This window comes from Siphateles boraxobius, unplaced genomic scaffold, assembly GCF_051911475.1.
Source record: "Siphateles boraxobius isolate OS27281-9 unplaced genomic scaffold, OSU_SipBor_1 111, whole genome shotgun sequence".
NCBI classification, from domain to species: Eukaryota; Metazoa; Chordata; class Actinopteri; order Cypriniformes; family Leuciscidae; genus Siphateles; species Siphateles boraxobius.
Window position 1 is genome coordinate 846757 of NW_027508713.1, and position 17797 is coordinate 864553.

At 38.6% G+C, this 17797-nt stretch overlaps 2 protein-coding genes across 2 annotated transcripts in view; both read right to left on the bottom strand.

The window, feature by feature from the left end:
• Positions 1-12490, bottom strand: part of LOC143706708 (uncharacterized) — a 51404-nt gene extending 38914 nt beyond the window's left edge. Inside the window, exons 1-2 of the mRNA XM_077198942.1 lie at positions 12398-12490; positions 96-164 (exon numbers count right to left, since the gene is read on the bottom strand). Coding sequence (XP_077055057.1) covers positions 96-156 — 61 coding nt within the window. The 5' untranslated portion in view covers positions 157-164; positions 12398-12490. The remainder of the gene's footprint in view (positions 1-95; positions 165-12397) is intronic.
• Positions 12491-15558: 3068 nt separating this feature from the next.
• The window catches only part of LOC143706717 (B-cell receptor CD22-like), a 76203-nt gene continuing 73964 nt past the window's right edge, over positions 15559-17797 (bottom strand). Inside the window, exons 6-7 of the mRNA XM_077198955.1 lie at positions 15751-15831; positions 15559-15579 (exon numbers count right to left, since the gene is read on the bottom strand). Coding sequence (XP_077055070.1) covers positions 15559-15579; positions 15751-15831 — 102 coding nt within the window. The remainder of the gene's footprint in view (positions 15580-15750; positions 15832-17797) is intronic.

Genomic DNA, 17797 nt, shown 5'->3' on the forward strand with positions numbered 1-17797 from the left:
CCCCTTTTTTTACATTTGAGCCCCTGTCCCTGAGGAACTCTCTGCACTACCGTGATAAAATCTATGAGAGTTTCTAAAGTGTTCAAGATACTCACCGTGAATCATGAGCAGAAAGATCACAGAAAGAGGAGGAGCCATTCTGACTGACATCCGCATAGCAACACCTACAACAAACGCACATTGTATTGAAGTTGTATTAATCTCTCATTGTACTTTTTTGTTGTACAAGAAAATTACTAGTAAACATATTTGTAAATATTTTCTTGTTTCTCCTGTAATTATTGCCATCAAATTACTAATGATGCTTTCCTCATAAGACGCGAGGATTCATAAATAAAAAAGAGACGCACCCCTACTTCCATTGCCACTTCCTCATCTCAGCCGGTCACACTCTCCATCATACTGTGACGACTTCATTTCTGCCTTCAGCATTCAGTCGAACCTAATGTTTTGGCTTTGACTGAAGCATGGATCTCAGCGGACACTAATGCAAGTCCTTCAGCCGTCTCTACAGACTTAACGTTCTCCCAAACCTCTTGCGTCCAACTGAGCAGGACAGGTCTACTCATTTCCAACACCTGGAAAGACACTCCGCTCTTTTCTCATTTCTTTTGAACATCTTACTATTACTGTTACTAATCCTGATAAAATTCATCTTCTCATTATCTACCATCTGCCAAGCCTACTGGGCAACTTCATGGAAAAGCTAGACATGTTGCTGTCACTCTTCTCTGGTTCACCGTAACCTCCGCTCTATCTCCCCTACACATGCTCTGTGTCTCTGCATCCCTCCCTGTCTTTTTTTCTTGATGTCAATACATTTATGCATTTGGCAGACGCTTTTATCCAAAGTCACTTACATTGCATTTCAAGGTACACATTTACATTCTTATCAGTTCTTGCTTTCCCTGGGAATTGAAACCATGACTTTAGCATTGCAAACACCAACACTCTACTGTTTGAGCTACAGGAAAGCCACTTTTCCGCTGTCAGGCCAAAAGTGACCATGCTAGAGCGTGCCAGAGCCAGTTGTGTTTCCACTGTCACTTCTGAGGCTTGATCAGGCCTCCTCCTTTCTTCCTCGGGGCCAACAGCAAGGGGTTATTGGTCGGGTGAATACCTTGGTACAAAGTGGGCAAACTGGGGCTTGAGGAGTCGTCATGAACAAAGGTGAAGTCAGGAGAGCGTCAGTGTCGTGGATCATTTCCCATGTTTTCATATTAGGCTACCAGCTAACCTCAACATTTAAGATATGTAAAACAATTTTCAGCTAAAATTACCAATTGGGATTCTGATCACCATATGAGGCAGAAATATATTTATACGCAATGTTCAAGGCTACTTATGGTAACCATAATAAATACACATGATTATCCCAGTCAACAATTTAATCTCACCATGAGCTCCCAGGACACTCATGATGTGGTCACTGTGTCCTCAAACTATGAGCTCATGTGTGACCACTGTGATATCATTGTGTTAAACTCTCATTCTGTTAGTTCAGTGTTCACTGTGATCGTCTCGGTTATGTATGTAACCCTCTTTCCCTGAAGGAGGGAACGGAGATATTACGTCGACGTGCCGATGTAATTGGGATTGTGCCAGGGCGCCCTATCATCTTCTAGTTTTAACAGAACGAGCCAATGCACATTGGCGTGCAAGATTTGCATCTCGTGCTCCTCCACGCAGTACGGTTATAAATAGGAAGCGAATGCAAGCACCATTTGTTTTTCATGAGGAGCCGTGCAGGAACCCGGGGTCAGCGGTGGTCCAGCAATGGTGGCGACGGGACGCAACGTCTCCGTTCCCTTCCTCGGGGAATGAGGGTTAGATATGTAACTGAGATGTTCCCTTTCAGTCGGTCACATTCGATGTTACGTCGACGTGCCGGCGTAATTGGGAAGTAACACGCCACCTATTGCTGCCACCTTCCAGTGTCCAGCATAAGCCTCCTGATCCCCCCTTACCGAACTAAAATATATTTCCCATGTATGAATGATCAATATATTAAATGGTTTTACCATATATTTGAAAATATACAGAATATATTGTGTTAATATATTACAATATATTGAATAATACATAAGGAATTGCCGCTTTTCATATACTAAAAAATATGTGACAATATATTTACTAATATATCATATGTATTACATGTATATAATTTTATATTCAGTAATACACTTCATAATATATAAATGTATAGGTGATCAGATATGGTACTGCATGTGAAATATATATTGCAGATATATTTACTCATGCAAAATAAACACAAATATATAGAGAAATATATAATGTAATATATTTCTTATTTTTTTTTAATTGTTTACATTATAAATGTTTTATATTATCAAGCTAGTTATCAAAAGCACAAGTGTAACCGAGTTAGAATTGTATTTAGTTTTATTGTGAATCCTCCTAAATTCAGCAGCAGTTATTAATTTCATGTTGAAATAATGCCCTCGTGTGGTTTGTTTGGGAGCTGCAGACACAAATGCTGGTTTGACGGAATATAACGTAACACAGCTGTTGCTATGGGGAATACGCTGTTGGTAGTCTACGTATATTCATGCTCCGTCTCATTTTGGTAATATTTTTGGGATTATAACGCAAAATGACTTGATATTTTGAGTATCTTGTGTTTATGATTTGGTTTAGCCAATGTTTTAACCATTTAATCCGAGTAGTAACGTATATTTGATTAGTTATGGCCTTTTGTGAACTCCCGTCCAATAGTGCTCTCGTTAGCAAGGCCACGAGGTTGTCCATTTTATCTTATATTTTATTTAGATGTCTAATGTCTGCAGCGAAACACCACTGAGAGGATGTTTTACTTCACTTTTCAGGGATGTTTTTATATATGTTTTTGTGTTTATTGTTGATTTTGCTTTTATTATAACATCATGTTTCATACGAAATGTGGTCGTGTGTTGCGGTTCTACTATTGGTCATATACTGTTGTTGTGTAACACAGCAGTTGCTATGGGGAATACACGCTGTTGATGTCTAATGTCTGCAGTGAAACACCACTGACAGGATGAGGATTCAGTAAACACAGATCAACAGAAATGACGTGTCCTTGCATTTATTGGGTAATTGGGTCCGCTGACTCCTGTTCATCAGTGCGTGAAGGACGTGTGAACGAATTGGTCCAACACAACACAGAATACGGAAGATAGACCAGATCGTGTTACAAAAGGGACAAGATCCGTCACACAAGCACACATGCATGAACTAAAGTATTCAGCAAAGAGACTATCACTGTCCTGAGGAGTGCTCAGCCATTATTTTTAAATACAATAATTATAGTCTAAATTGCTGTTGGGGAAAGTTACTTTTAAAAGTAATGCATTACAATATTGTGTTACTCCTAAAACAAAACAAAAAGTAACTAATTGTGTCACTCAAAAAAAAAGTCTAAACATAAGATTTATGTATTTGAATTGCATATCAAATTTCCATCTTATTTGGATTACATAGTTTAACATAAACTAATTCATGATCTGAATGTGATTGATATTTTTCAGTCATATATAAATGAAACAGATAAGACTTTTATAACTGTATTAATAAACTGAATGTGATTCTTATTCATGTTAATCTAAACGCAAAGTCTTTCATTTCTGGAAAGTCTGTTCTGGATGCTTATAATATAGCACACATGCTGTTAACTTCCTCTTTGGCCAGTGAAATAAAACCACCATCTACAACACTGAGAAAAGAAAAGAAAAATGAAACGAATTTTATCATCCTTGGCTTTCCTAAATACATTGCATTTATCACTCTTTATAATTTACAGTGTGAACGTAACCACTGGTCCTCTAGAAGCACGAAAAACAAAACTATTATTTAGATTGTCAATAGCGCTCTCTTTAAGCCATCACTTACCGCGTTCTGCACTCTCCCTAAAACTCTCATCATAAACACTGAAGTGTGCACACTGCACAGTGAATCTCTCATTTATATCGCGTCAAGACTTTGTTTATGAGGGATTTGCGAAAGGATAAAGCTCGTGCTGATTCTGAACATACATTTTAAGCATATTCTCCGCATTGACTCTAAAATGCCTCTGATTTGCCACTGTGTTCATGCGCTTAATATACATGTATGTGATTGGCTAATGCTCAACGCGGAAACAACACAAGTAGTTTCGTTTCGTTTTTTGAATAATATCAAAGCCCGTCTACGGAAAGCCTGGTCACTCCCTTATTAAGTCCTATTGTACCGAATTTTGGTTGTAGTTCCACTGGGGGACGATCGCCCTGAGTGCAAAATGAATGGGAGTCTATGGAGCTAGACGGCTAAATTTGTCTCTTTCACCCAATTGCCATTGAGAAATCTCAGATTTGATTGTAGATTTTGCAAGTTCAACATGGGTTGGTTATAGGTCGAAAGTTGAATGAACGAGTACTTATGTCCTTTCGATTTCTTACAGGTTGAGTTGTTGTTGCCCAGTATACGCTAGCATTCTGCTAATGAACGCTGATAGGTCAGTGAAGGACTGATTATGACCAGAGATACCGCTTGATGGCATCGTGGCATCCGAAGCAGGACCAGAATGTGTGTGTGTATTTTCGGTGTGGTGTTTAAAAACAACAAAACAAAAACTCTTCTAGCACATGTATTTACCTGTGTCAGCTGTGTTGTCGATGCCTCGAGAGAAAAGACAATGCAGAACGCGAAAGCACCAAAGTGACTGAAGGATTGCCATAAAGCAGTATCTCTGGTGGTATGATGTGTAAGACGTCATTGACATTTTAAAATACTTTTTAAAGCAAATAAGTGACTCTCACTAAAATCTAAATCCCAGCAATGTGTAATTTCTTCGCATCTCCTTTCGAATACAACATTCAAATTACTAGACAAAAAATTATATCCTGAGCAAAGTGGATTTTTAGGGGTATAGCTCCATTGATCTCCATTCATTCTGCACTCGTCCTGTGAGCGCCCTCATATGGAGCCAGAGTGGAACTGCAACCAGTTCAGAAGCTGGAAGTTTACTGAGTGAAAGTTCTCCCCTTATTAGACATTCTCTGATAATATTGTGTCCTCCAGTGCCCGGACTCGACTGGACTCGGACATTTTTCCGAGTCTAAAATGTCTGAGTCCGTGTCAAGTCCGAGTACAAATTCATCCGAGTGCGTGACAAGTCCAAGTTCATTCAAATATGGACGAGTCCGAGTACGAGTTCTAGTACCCCAACTCTACCACATTTATTTTTAAATGATGGTTGATGCTATCCAGGGGTGGAAAAGTTGGTTGACCAGTAATCTTTCTGGTGAAACCAAGATTGTGTTTTAAAGGGTAACTAAACCCCTGGTCAGAGCCTGACTCCACCCACTGGCAATATTTGAAAAATGCTGGAAAAGTGGGTAGAGCCCAGCGGAGGGGGGGCGTGCACCTGAGACGCGTCTTTCTTTAGGCGAGGGCGTGGTTAACTGGTGGTTGCTTACGTCACAAACCACCACAACATCCAATAGGAAAATTCAACTGCAGTGGCCACCGTTTAACCTGAAGAGGGCAGCACTCAGACGTTTTTACACCATATATTGTAGAATTAAAACACTTTAAACCCAAATGTCAAAAAAATTACTTGAATCAATGAACAGCAAGAATAAAGCCCCAGACTTACAGATCATTAACTAAAAAACGTTGGTTTAGGGTTTAGTTACCCTTTAAGCCAAAGTAAAAGCCTGGTAGTGACACCAACATCTAAAATACAACATATCCTGGTCTTTCTTATCCATTACAAACCACATCTTATCAGCAGATCTTTTACCAACTTTTACTCACTGAGCTGAAAAAAAAAATCATGTTAAATATATAAATCACAACATTTATCTTAAAAATCAGACCAAATGGTACAGACCTATAGTTCCTTTTTTCACACACACACACACACACACACACACACACACACACACACACACACACACACACACACACACACACACACACCTCTGTAAATGAGTCTGTAGAGTCTTGGGCATAATAGTCGTTTAAATGATCGCTGTTATTGCTGATTTGAACAGATGTTACAAGACATAACAATGCTGGAATTTTAACTTGGAAGGCAATTTTTTTTCTAAATACAATACAAAACCATCTGGATATTTGACTTTAAACCTTATAGTTACTGAGATACACATGTGTCCACTTCCCTGTGACAACTAGCCCCAATATCCCCTTACACACACATAACATATCTGAGAAGAGTTTAGAATGAATGGTAAACCACGCTCTTACCCGTTTCTCCAACAATCAAGATCTGTTAACAAACTAATAATGATCGGGATGTGACCGGTTTGGGGTTTTCACAGAGAATGACACGTGATTAACACATTTTAAAATAAGACATGACGCTTGCAGCATAAATAGCAGAAGAGTTTACACACGGCACCACAGATGCAACATAGATTAAAAATGTAGAAGTTCAACTGAGAGAAACTTTACTTCAGTACGCAGAAATTCTCATTATGTTTTCAAACTTAATGCATATTTAATCAGTTTCTAAGAAACCAAGGAAATTATTGATTATGCACTTCATAAACTTTGCCTAATTAAAAATAACTTGGTAATAAAATTAATAACATCAGAAATTAACAGAGTAATAGAACAGAAGTTGTTTCCTGATGTCTAACATTTGTATCATATGAGAACTATAAGTTTTTTACTCTGATATGGAGCTTATAATATGACAAAATTATTTGAATTGTGTAAATTTGAATTATTGACAGTGACAGTGACAGTTCTGAATTTGATTTCTTTAAATGATTATTGAACATTTGAAATTTAACAAATCTAAATGTTTTTATATCTGAACTTTGTCATAGTTATATTATAAGCTCCATACACTGACAGAATAAGAGGTGAGAAAACCAAGTGTGATCAGTTTCACACTAGCATCTCACTGCTAACTGAGATCATGTGACCCTCATGAGAGATGACCAGAACAGTGTTGATGTCACAGATCTGCTGTATTTAGAGCACTACAATAATGGTTGTTTTAGTATTAAATATAATTAGACTTATTGATAGCAGGTCCTCACTATAAGGGGAGGCTGCAGACCTGGAGCCGGTAGATATAGCCTGGTTAAAATCAGACCATTCTCAGTTGTAACTGAGTAAGGGTCTGGCAAAGCTTCGTAGAAAAATCATTTCCAGAGGGGCGTCACCAACGGACGTCACTCAAATTTCTCTGGTTAGACCTAAAACCAATCAGAAGGAGATGACGTATGCAGAGTGACGGAGATACATCTTCGAGTGTTATTCTTTGCTCGGTTTTTAACAAAAAGGAAACGTTCAAATCGCTTAAAACAGACGCGATAGCTGATTCGGACGAGTGATGATCCACGGCGGCATCCATCTTTGTAATGTAGCAGCTAGGCAACAAAATCTGCTTCACCGTCGCTGCGCAGCCAGCACATGATTTTCCCCCCAAACCACTTCAGTGGAAATCCCGCCCTGCAGTCGATTCAGCTAGCGCTGTCGTCATCGTGTAAAGCCCGCCCCAACGTTTCTGATTGGTGCCTCGATTTCGACGGATTTAGAAATGGGCTTGAATGAGCTCTTTGCCAGACTAACTTTCAGAGCAAATCTAAATTTGCAGGAAGTTGTCTGGGTTTTCCCAGGCTACGGTAGATATACACCCCTGGCAGTTTTACGCCCCTGTTGTTCCTAATGCATCCAGTAGGGGGAGAAGGATACGGCGAAATAACAATTAAATCGACGCTCGAAACTAACACATTAATAACCGTCCCGTCTATAGATTTTACTAATTTTTAGGTATTTGTTCATTTAAATGAACGTTATAGACAGTGGAATTATCTGCACTACAGATTAAAACATCCAGATGTTCAGTTGGGCTTCACTCTTCAGTCAGCCTACAGAAGACTTTGTTTTTGTAAATTTAAAAAGTATTAACACACATAGTTGGATCAGATGGACAAAGTAATGATATATGACCTACTGTAGAATTAATTGTTTTTAAACTGTTTTTATATACAGGAGACTGACTCATATATGTTGTTGTGAATTTATAGTTACATTTAGATATTAACCATATAGCCCATTAGACATACAGTACCGTGTAATCATATGGATCCTTGATTAGCTGTAGTACTATTCTCTATTGGTCGTCATACAGCAACAAAACAGTGTCCTACACAGCATTTTATGAAGACAAACACAATTTAACCCTTTTCTAAAATTTCAAGGGCCATTTAAAAGAAAGAGACAATATTGTTGTTCACAAAAAAAAGGTTATTTATTAAAGGGTACCCCGACTACTGCGGCATGCTGGCCTTATAAGATTAACGTGGGTATCAGCTATAAAAAGGTGATACAAAAACACTCCAAATGTTTTTGTTCTTATTAAAAAAAGCCGAAAATCCGTTCACTCGTAGGCCACCATAGTTATTTAGGTCTCAATGCATTCTGGGTAGTGACGTGTATAGGTTGTAGCCGGTTGTAGCCTAGCCGCTATAGCAGCTTCGTTTATTGTTTTTCAAACCTACTGGCTAGCTTGCTAAGTTTAGACAGTAGCGAGATGAACACGTCTGCCGTTCAGCCTTTTCAGTTTGAACCTGAGTGCACTGTAGGGTTAAATCAGGAGAATAACGCGGAAGACGAAAGGTGAAAATGAAGATTATCCGAGAGTTGAGGAAGCCAGAGTGGGGCAAAACATATGGTGTCTGTGCGGCAACTGCAGACATCCGGGAGTCTCCCACATACTGATAGCGGCTCCCTGATGCCCGCAAATTAGTTCTTTCTAGTATCTAGAGCGAGCAAGAGCTCGCTTCTGCGCTACAAACCGTGTAGCACGCGAACGGCCGAGAGGGAGAGAGCGAGAGACCTTGCGTGTGTGTGTGCGTGTGTCCCTCATGAAGCGCATGAAAGACAGAGAGCATCCTGATTACCCCGCAAACCTGGCCAATAAAGCTGATTGTGATTCTGATGAGAATAATAGTAAAAAAAAAAGTGATAAATAGTGGAGTTCTTTACAGCAAACGCTGTCATTCTCACTTGGCATTGGCAAGCAGTTGCCGCACAGACATTAATGCACGTCGTTATTCTCCTGATTTAACCCTACAGTGCGCTCGAGTTCAAACTGAAAAGGCTGAACGGCAGACGTGTTCATCTCGCTACTGTCTAAACTTAGCAAGCTAGCCGGTAGGTTTGAAGAACAATAAACGAAGCTGCTATAGCGGCTAGGCTACAAACGGCTACAACCTATACACGTCACTACCCAGAATGCACTGAGACGTAAATAACTATGGCGACCTGCGAGTGACGGATTTTCGGCTTTTTTTAATAAAAACAAAAACATTTGGAGTGTTTTTGTATCACCTTTTTATAGCTGATACCCACGTTAATCTTATAAAGCCAGCATGCCGCAGTAGTCGAGGTACCCTTTAACAGCATGTATAGGATGACTCCTGCAGACGACTCTCCTATGGCTTGCCACTCTTCTCGTTTGGAGAGAGAAAAAAGAGATGGGTGTTTATAGTTTATACAAGTTTAGAGAGAGAGATTTTAATTTTCTTAAGTAGCTAAAGCAAACACACACCTTTATGAGATACAAGTTAAAAAGAACTAAAGACAGAGTATGATAAAACACACATTAAGTGCACATACATTTTAGTCCAGATCAGTAAGCTATTTTAAGAAAACTGTATATTATGATATACATTAGAAAATTAGATAATCTCATTTATAAGAAACAACTCAAACCAAAATCTACATTTAAACCATATGGGACCAATGTGGGTTTTATCACGTATGACGTATGTATGTATTATATGAGTGAGTGTGCAGTTCAACTCTTTACTTAGAGAGATTTGCATACATACATACATACATGCCTATTATAAATGTGTATTTTGTGTACACCTAATAAACTGTAAAAAAAAAAAAAAAAAAAAATTAACACATTTCCAATATCCACTCTAATGTTGCTCCAGAAAGCATGTGGAGTAGGCTATGTTTAAATGCAAGGAGTAAACAGGGTCTTACCAGAAGATGTCATGTCACGCAAGCAAAAGACAGACAACAAGATAAAAATAAAAATTTAATGAATTTTAAAAGTGAGTGAGACAGAGAGGGTAAAGAGAAGACTAGGGGCAGCTTTTAAAACTATATGTGGTTAGCTAAGTTTGAGCCAGACAGAACATCAACCTGCGTACTTTTATCGCCTCGTCTCTCGTCTCTCCTTTTGAATTGATATCGAATCTTAGCTAATCGTTTATAAATAATAAATGTTGCATCATTACAATACAATCAACAACAATAACTTAAGCAGATTATTTAAAATACCTCAATTAGTGTCTATTCTAGAAGGTCTGTTATGATATAGGACTAGGCTCATGTACTAATGTAGTCTCCCCCTACTGGACACATCAGGAACAACAGGGGCGTAAAACTGCCAGGGGCGTATATCCGGCTGCAGGGGCCTCATGTATCAACCCTGCGTACGCACTAAAACACGGCATACGCCAGCTTTCACGCTCACGGTCGGATGTACTAACAGTGAAATTAACGTGAGAATGTGCGTTCCTCCACGCCAATTTCATGTCTGGCGTACGTACATTTCTCATAGTTTTTGTCCGTTGGCGACTCTTACAGGCAATGAAGTTAAGTTGCAAACATTACACAACGAATTGTTCTACAAGTCTATCGCACTTCCACCTGTGGGAAGCATTGCTATTAATTTGCAATTTATAAAATAATTTACATATATTGTCACACGAGCCTTATGGGAATATTCTATCAACTATACAATTAAGTAAGAACATATAAAAGCATATGCAAATTGATACAACCCTTAGTCTATGGCAATGGCAGGTTTGGCCTTATTAGAGGACATTGCTAATGGCAGAATCCGAAGAGAATGAGTTTTTAGGGTCCACAATGATTTTCTGGCCCAGGATGATGACTTGCTTATCAGCCGTTTCAGATTTCCAAGGGCTATCCTCTTGGAGCTCTGTGCTGAGTTGGGTCCGAATCTAAAGAGAGAGAGAGACAGCGAGGACCCACGCAATACCCGTTCCCTTGCAGGTGCTGACAACACTTGCTTTCCTGCCAACTGGTTCTTTCCAAAGGGAACTGGCAGACCGCTCAGGAATAAGCCAGTCGTCTTTGAGCCTCTCAATGCCAGCGGTATGGGTCGGGATCATCCGCATGTCTACCAGGTATAAGGTTCCCATATGATGCAGTTGATCAGCCAAACATTAAAACGCAATTTGCAGCGATAGCCGGTTTTCCTAATGTAATCGGAGCGATCGACTGCACACACATTGCTATAAAGGCGCCATCTGAAGAAGAATTTGCATATATGTGAATCGGAAACATTTCCATTCAATAAATGTGCAGATAATATTGGTTACCTTCGTGGCAGTCCTGTAGTAAATCCGAGTCTCCCACAGCAGCAGATACTACTCCAGAGAGTAAGGTGTCACCCATAATTGAGGCAACTAAGGGTGTAAGTTCATCGACCCCTTTACCACTGCCTGTTCTGCCCACACTTTGTCGGGTGCGCAGCAGTTCTCCATTTAATGTCCACCTTTATATCAGACCATTTTTTTAAAGTTCATTTACAGTGCGACTTTCAGATCCCACCGCATTGACGGCATCAGCCAAACTCTCCCACTCATATTTTTTCCTTTTGTTATTAATTCCGGAGGACAAAGTTCCAAAATATTTTTTTTCTCGTTTCTACCTCCGATAGTAGCACCTCCGATTCACTTTCTGTAAAGTTTCGCTTCTTGCCGCTTGCTTTAGCCATTTTCTTACTCCTTTCTTTTGCCAAAGTGGACTCATTACCATATTTAAATGTATTTAATTAAGGGAGGAGACTGGGTGGGGCGTTGTGCTCGTGCATGTGCGCTCATTTTTACGTTAATTGGGATGTACAAAGAGAATATGCGTGGGATCCTTCGTAAGCAGAGATTCATACATCTGTTTTTTGTTTTTTTTGTGCGTACGCACATTTACAGCTTTGTCCGTACGCAATGTTTTAGTATGAATTCAACGCAAGTCTTTGTACATGAGGCCCCAGGTCTGCAGCCTCCCCATATATAGAGGAAATTAAACATATGCCCCACATGTCGATTAAACAGCTTCTCTGCTACAACTGGCAGAAAGAATCGTGCATTGTAGCCTACAATAGTAAAGAACAAAACAAAAAACATGCTGATATCACGAAAATAACGAAATAAACGTGTCCGTATCACGAACCAATAGATTAAATGACGTGACCATATAACAAACTGCCGTGAGACTGGGCTGTGTGGCCCCTTAAAAGCGTGGAAATAATTCCTAATGTACATTAAAATGAGTGTATAGGCCTACTGAGAAGTCTGAACAATACTGATATTGTCATAAGTTCAGGGAAACGTACCTGGAAGTAGGGCTGGGCGATATATGACATTGTTATGTGCATCTCGTCAGTAAAGCCGGTTCCTTGATTAGTAGGCTAGTAAATCGCCTTCACCTGCTTTCAGATGGAAGATATGATGCAGATATGAGTGTTCAATTAACACTCAAGAGTGTTAAAGTTAATGAGATGATTAAGTGATTAATTTAGTGATGATTGAGCATTATTGAAGACACCTGATGATGTTAATATATGAGGTTTGCAGCCTCCAAATGGCGTTGCTTTCTAAGTTCTTTCAGTTTCGTTTTATCCTCCGCTCTCCTGAAAGGCAGTCAGAGCGTCACAGAGGCTGAGGGTGGACTCACACTAGACACGGTTGTCTTGTATTATGGAGACAGGTTTCCACCACAGTTGAATAAAAACATACGTTTTTTTAGCATCTCAAAAAAAATAATGAAAAACTTTCTCGTAATAATTACTTATTTTCTGGTACTTTTACGCATGCGCAAAGCAGGAGCAGAAGTGAGTGACAGCGACATCTGCTGGTCAAAGCTGTGTCAATGCAACACAGCAAACATGGCACTCTCTGCAAAACACTTGTTAAAGTCAGTGCAGTAGCGGCTCCTGGACAGATTTAGTTAGAGTAGTTTATGATAAACATTTTGTTTTCTAATCGCTGAACACATGTAGAACACTTTTAGCAAAATGTTAATGTCCTTGTTATTCAGTCTGAGGGTGGCGCTCTAATGATGATTGACAGACTTTAGTACACACGACAAACGCATATAATGCCACCATAGAATTGCCTTAATGTATTTATTTTGTCCGAATATTGTTTTATAATGTTGCAAGTTAGGAATTCCATTGGGGAAAACAAAGTCATGTCTATTCTCAGAACAAAAATAAATCAAACACAACAGAACCACTGTATATAAAAGCTATCCACACGAGCATGTTTAAACTAAAGGGTTTATACTTTCATTAATTTGATACGCTACTCCACATAGTTAGAACATACTTTTTTTATTGCGAACATGTTAACAAACAAAAGATACAAAAACAGACACAACTTTCAGACAATAAACAAGAAAAAATAATTGAAAGAAGCCTAATTTCAGAGGTGTATAGTCCGGGGGTCAGAAAGTAGACGTCCTGCCATATGTTTATTCCACTCATGAACTGATAGACAGTTGATTTCAGCTGATTTCTGTCTCCTGACTGAAAAACTGCTAATTAGCAAATCCAGGTGATTAGAACAAAATACTGAGGAGGACTTTTACTTTCTGAACCTGGACTTTACACCTCTGTTTAAAAGTAACACTGAAGCAGTGTTGAAGTTAATGAGATAATTAAGTGATAAAAAATAATAATTAAATAATTGACCATTATTGAAGACACCCGATGATAACAAGCAGAATCACTGAATGAAAGAGAAACACAAGAACTACAACTGACTTCAGACACAGTCGCAAGCCTGGTTCACACGGCAGGATAATTAGGCCGATTTTAGCCCCGATTTACCTCTTCCGACAATCTTAAGGATGCTCCGATTATCGTAAAGTAATCTGATCAGATATTCCTGCCGTGTGTGGTGTGTTAAGAGTGCTCTCGTCTGCTCGGAAGGCCGTCTGGACCGCTCCGATCTCAAATCGGGGATATCCAACATGTTGGTATTTTGGCCCGATTTCTCCTCGTGTGTGGTGCCCCCCGGGTACAAACGAGCACGCAGCCTGTGGACTGTGGCGTGTAGCCAATCAGAAAGCGAGGTGACGAGGACCAGAGGAAGCACTGGGAAACAAAATCAAAACAGCCGGCGGCGTGGCGCACCAGAAAGTCCGGTGGACGTCGGAGATGGATTCGGTTAAAAAAAAACTACAAACTATCGCCACTGCATCCTCTTCGTCCGCCATGATTGTTTACTCTGAAGTCACGTTTGATCTCGAGGCCGTCATACCTGGGAATGCTCGGGAGTCAAATCGGTTTGTGTGTGATGTGTTGATTTTGCCGTGTGGCTGCGCACCACACACGGTACGACCAAAACTGTTAGACCCGTGATTTTTTATCGCCGTGTGTGGGGTCTCGCAGGTTTGGAAAATCGGCTGACAATTTTAAAATCGTCCCGTGTGAACCAGGCTTTAGATGAAATCAACTGAAGAGAAAAGAAGACATTAAATCTGAAGATCTCAGCAGAGGAGGATTAAACAACTACACAAACAGCATTACCAGCTTCACTTATTACTAACCAGACTGACTTTATTTCTGTCAGACGTCTACAGAAGTTCTTAATCAGAATTATAGGTTGACTGTATTTTTTTTTTTTTTTTTTTTACATTTAGAATTAACTAGGTTTAGATGTTGATATTTTATTGAAAATAGTTTAGTTTAGTTTAGTTTAGTTTAGTTTAGTTTGATGTGACAAGTTTTGTGATTAGTGTTTCATCACTGACTTTAACACTCTTTAGATTGGGACGTTCTCTGGTCAGAATTAATTTTAATCTGGGGATTTTGCTGTGTATGTACCAAAAACTATACACACGCATGATTACACACTTTTATATCAAGTAATATTGCCTTTCAGGGCTCCGCACACAAGAGATACAGTGGCTATAAAAAGTCTACACACTCCTTTTAAAACAGTGATGTAAAACATGAAGCAAAGATAACTCAGAGCATTTGCACATTTCATGTAAAAAATGACAACCTATGCAATGCCACTGAAAACCAAAGTTTTTAGAAGATAAATATAAAGAGCTTATACAAAACATCAACGGATTCTCGTTGTTGAAAGGTGGATGGAATCATGAATCAAAGTGTGTTTGCAAAATAATAAATAGAGTGGGAAAATATTGCCATGTCAAGATGTGCCAAACTGATGAGAGTCCCATCCAAACAGAGATCTGTAATAAAACATAAAACCAAAAGCTGCTTCAACCAAGTATAAGCTCAGGGGTGTGAACAGTTATTTATTCAAGATTTTTTTAGCTTTATGTTTTCCCCTGAAATGTCACTGTTTTTTAATGGCATTGCATAGGTTGTAGTTTTTACATTAAACATGCAAAAGTTCTGATAGGATTTATCTTTTGTTTCAGTTTTTACATCAGAAAAACTGCAGTTTTAAAAGAGATGTGAAGATGTCCTATTTCCACTGTACATAAAAGGTGATTTTTTTTGCTCTGTCCCAAACACTACGGCCTCTTCTTGTTAGGCTGAAAGAAAGAAACAATGAATAAAAAATAATGAGAGTAAGTGAATGAATATATAAGTAATACTTATTTTTTTGTTATTTGATCTTAAACAGTAAATTTTATTCTTTGAATCATATGCTTAGTCTATTTGATATTCAGTGAATAGTGTGAAAAGTTCAGTAAAACACTTACTGTTGCATTTTCATACACCGGTTGACTTAACTCATCATCACAAGCCTCACGTCTGTTATAATGATGTCTGGACTGACTCATCTTTTCCAATAAAAAAGAAAAAACAGAATAGAGAGAAATGCATAAATAATGTCTTCCAACACCCACTGGATAAAAGTCACGACTACATTCAGGATTTCAATCTGAGTGCAGTTCATTTTCCTGATTAGTAAACTAATGATAACCAAATTAATTTTTCTCACCTGAGATTTGAGTGTGTCATTTCTCTTTTTCATCTTCTTTCTTCCCCTTGAAAACCAATTAATGTGATGTGATCAGATTTTTATTTGAAAACCTTTCAGTTAAGTTTGTCTAAACTATGGGATCATATTTAGTGTACATTTTAAAAATATATATATTAGTCACCTTTTTTTCTAAGCTGACCCCCCCAAAAAATCCAATGAATCCAACTTGAAATGAAATCAAATATGTGTAGAAACACCCAATTTAGCCTGAAAACTTAGTCTTTACCTTAACACTTGTTTTTTTTCTGAAAAGAGGTTAAGCCAGTAGAAGTAACAGCAGTCAAATATTGCAAACATCTTACCAAATTATCACCATCGTAATGATCACTGCAGCTCCACAAAACACTCCAATGGAAATGTATAATATCACCAAACATCCTACAGCTGAGACAAAAAGTATAACATCCGAAAATATTAATTTACTTCACTTTAGAATTAGTAATTTAAAGCGATAGTTCAAACAAAATTCTAAAACAAATTCTGTCATCGTTTACTCACCCTGAAGTTGTTCCAAGCGTCCATGAATTTCTGTGTTATTCTGAACACAGAAGAAGATGTTTTGAAGAAGGATGGGTAACAACCAGATGACGTTAGCCACTGACTTCCATAGTATGTAAAAGAAGTAATGTTTGGTTACCCAGCTTCTTCACTATATCATATTCTGTGTTCAGCATAACAAATAAATTCATAGAGGTTTAGAACAACTTGATGACATAATTTTAATTTTTGGGTGAACTATCACTTTAAGTTTATGAGCTGTGCCTTTAACAGTGACAGTAGAACCCAGCCAGCACAGCCATGTGGGTTCCACATGGGGTTGACCTGGGCTATCTAACTGGGACCCAGCCAGTTTTGTCCATGGTTTCCATGTTGGCCCCACATGGGTTTGCCCAGATGAAATGAACACTGCTCAGTGTGCACACTACAGGGTGTTAAATGTAACGCATATCAGTGTTGGAGTTAATGAGATACTCAATTGATTGAATAATGATTGAGCATTATTGATGAACACCTGTTGTTAACAAGCAGAATCACTGAACAAAAGAGAAACACAAGAACTGCTTCCAGCCACAGCCTTAGATGAAATCAACTCAAGATAAAATACACGAAATCTCTCGAGATCTGATTAAACTACTCAACAAACAGCATTACCTTATTACTAACCAGGTTTACTTTATTTCTGGTAGACATCTACAGAAGTTCTTATGGAAAATTAACAGAGGTTAAGATGTTGATTATTTATTGAAAATAATAGTTTGGTTTGATGTCACCATTATGGTGATCAGTGTTTGCGTTAGTTGGGCTCTTGACTTTTTTTACTTTAGTTTTTCTCTGCTCAGTTGAATCTGATTGTTATGTTGATAACAGCAAAATAAAATGCAATCACATGCTATAAACGGATTGATGATAAGAATAAAATCATTGTGTGTGAGTTTTATACGGGTGATACGTTATTCATTTTGTTTTATTGCTGTGATTCTACAGCAAGAGATCCAGCACACTTTTAACAGAACATCAAATGTTTTTTAAAACACCATTTACACATTTTGAACTTCTACGATTTTTACTCACACACATACATCAAGAATCAGCATATGAATCGCTACAATGGTGACATGCTTCATGCTGCAAAGCATTCTGGGAGCCATGGATAAGTTTCGTATGATGCACCCAGAATGCATTGCACCATGAAGCATGTGACGATTGTTGAGATTCATATGCTGACTCTTTATGTCTGTGTGTGAGTAAATATAGCAGAAGTC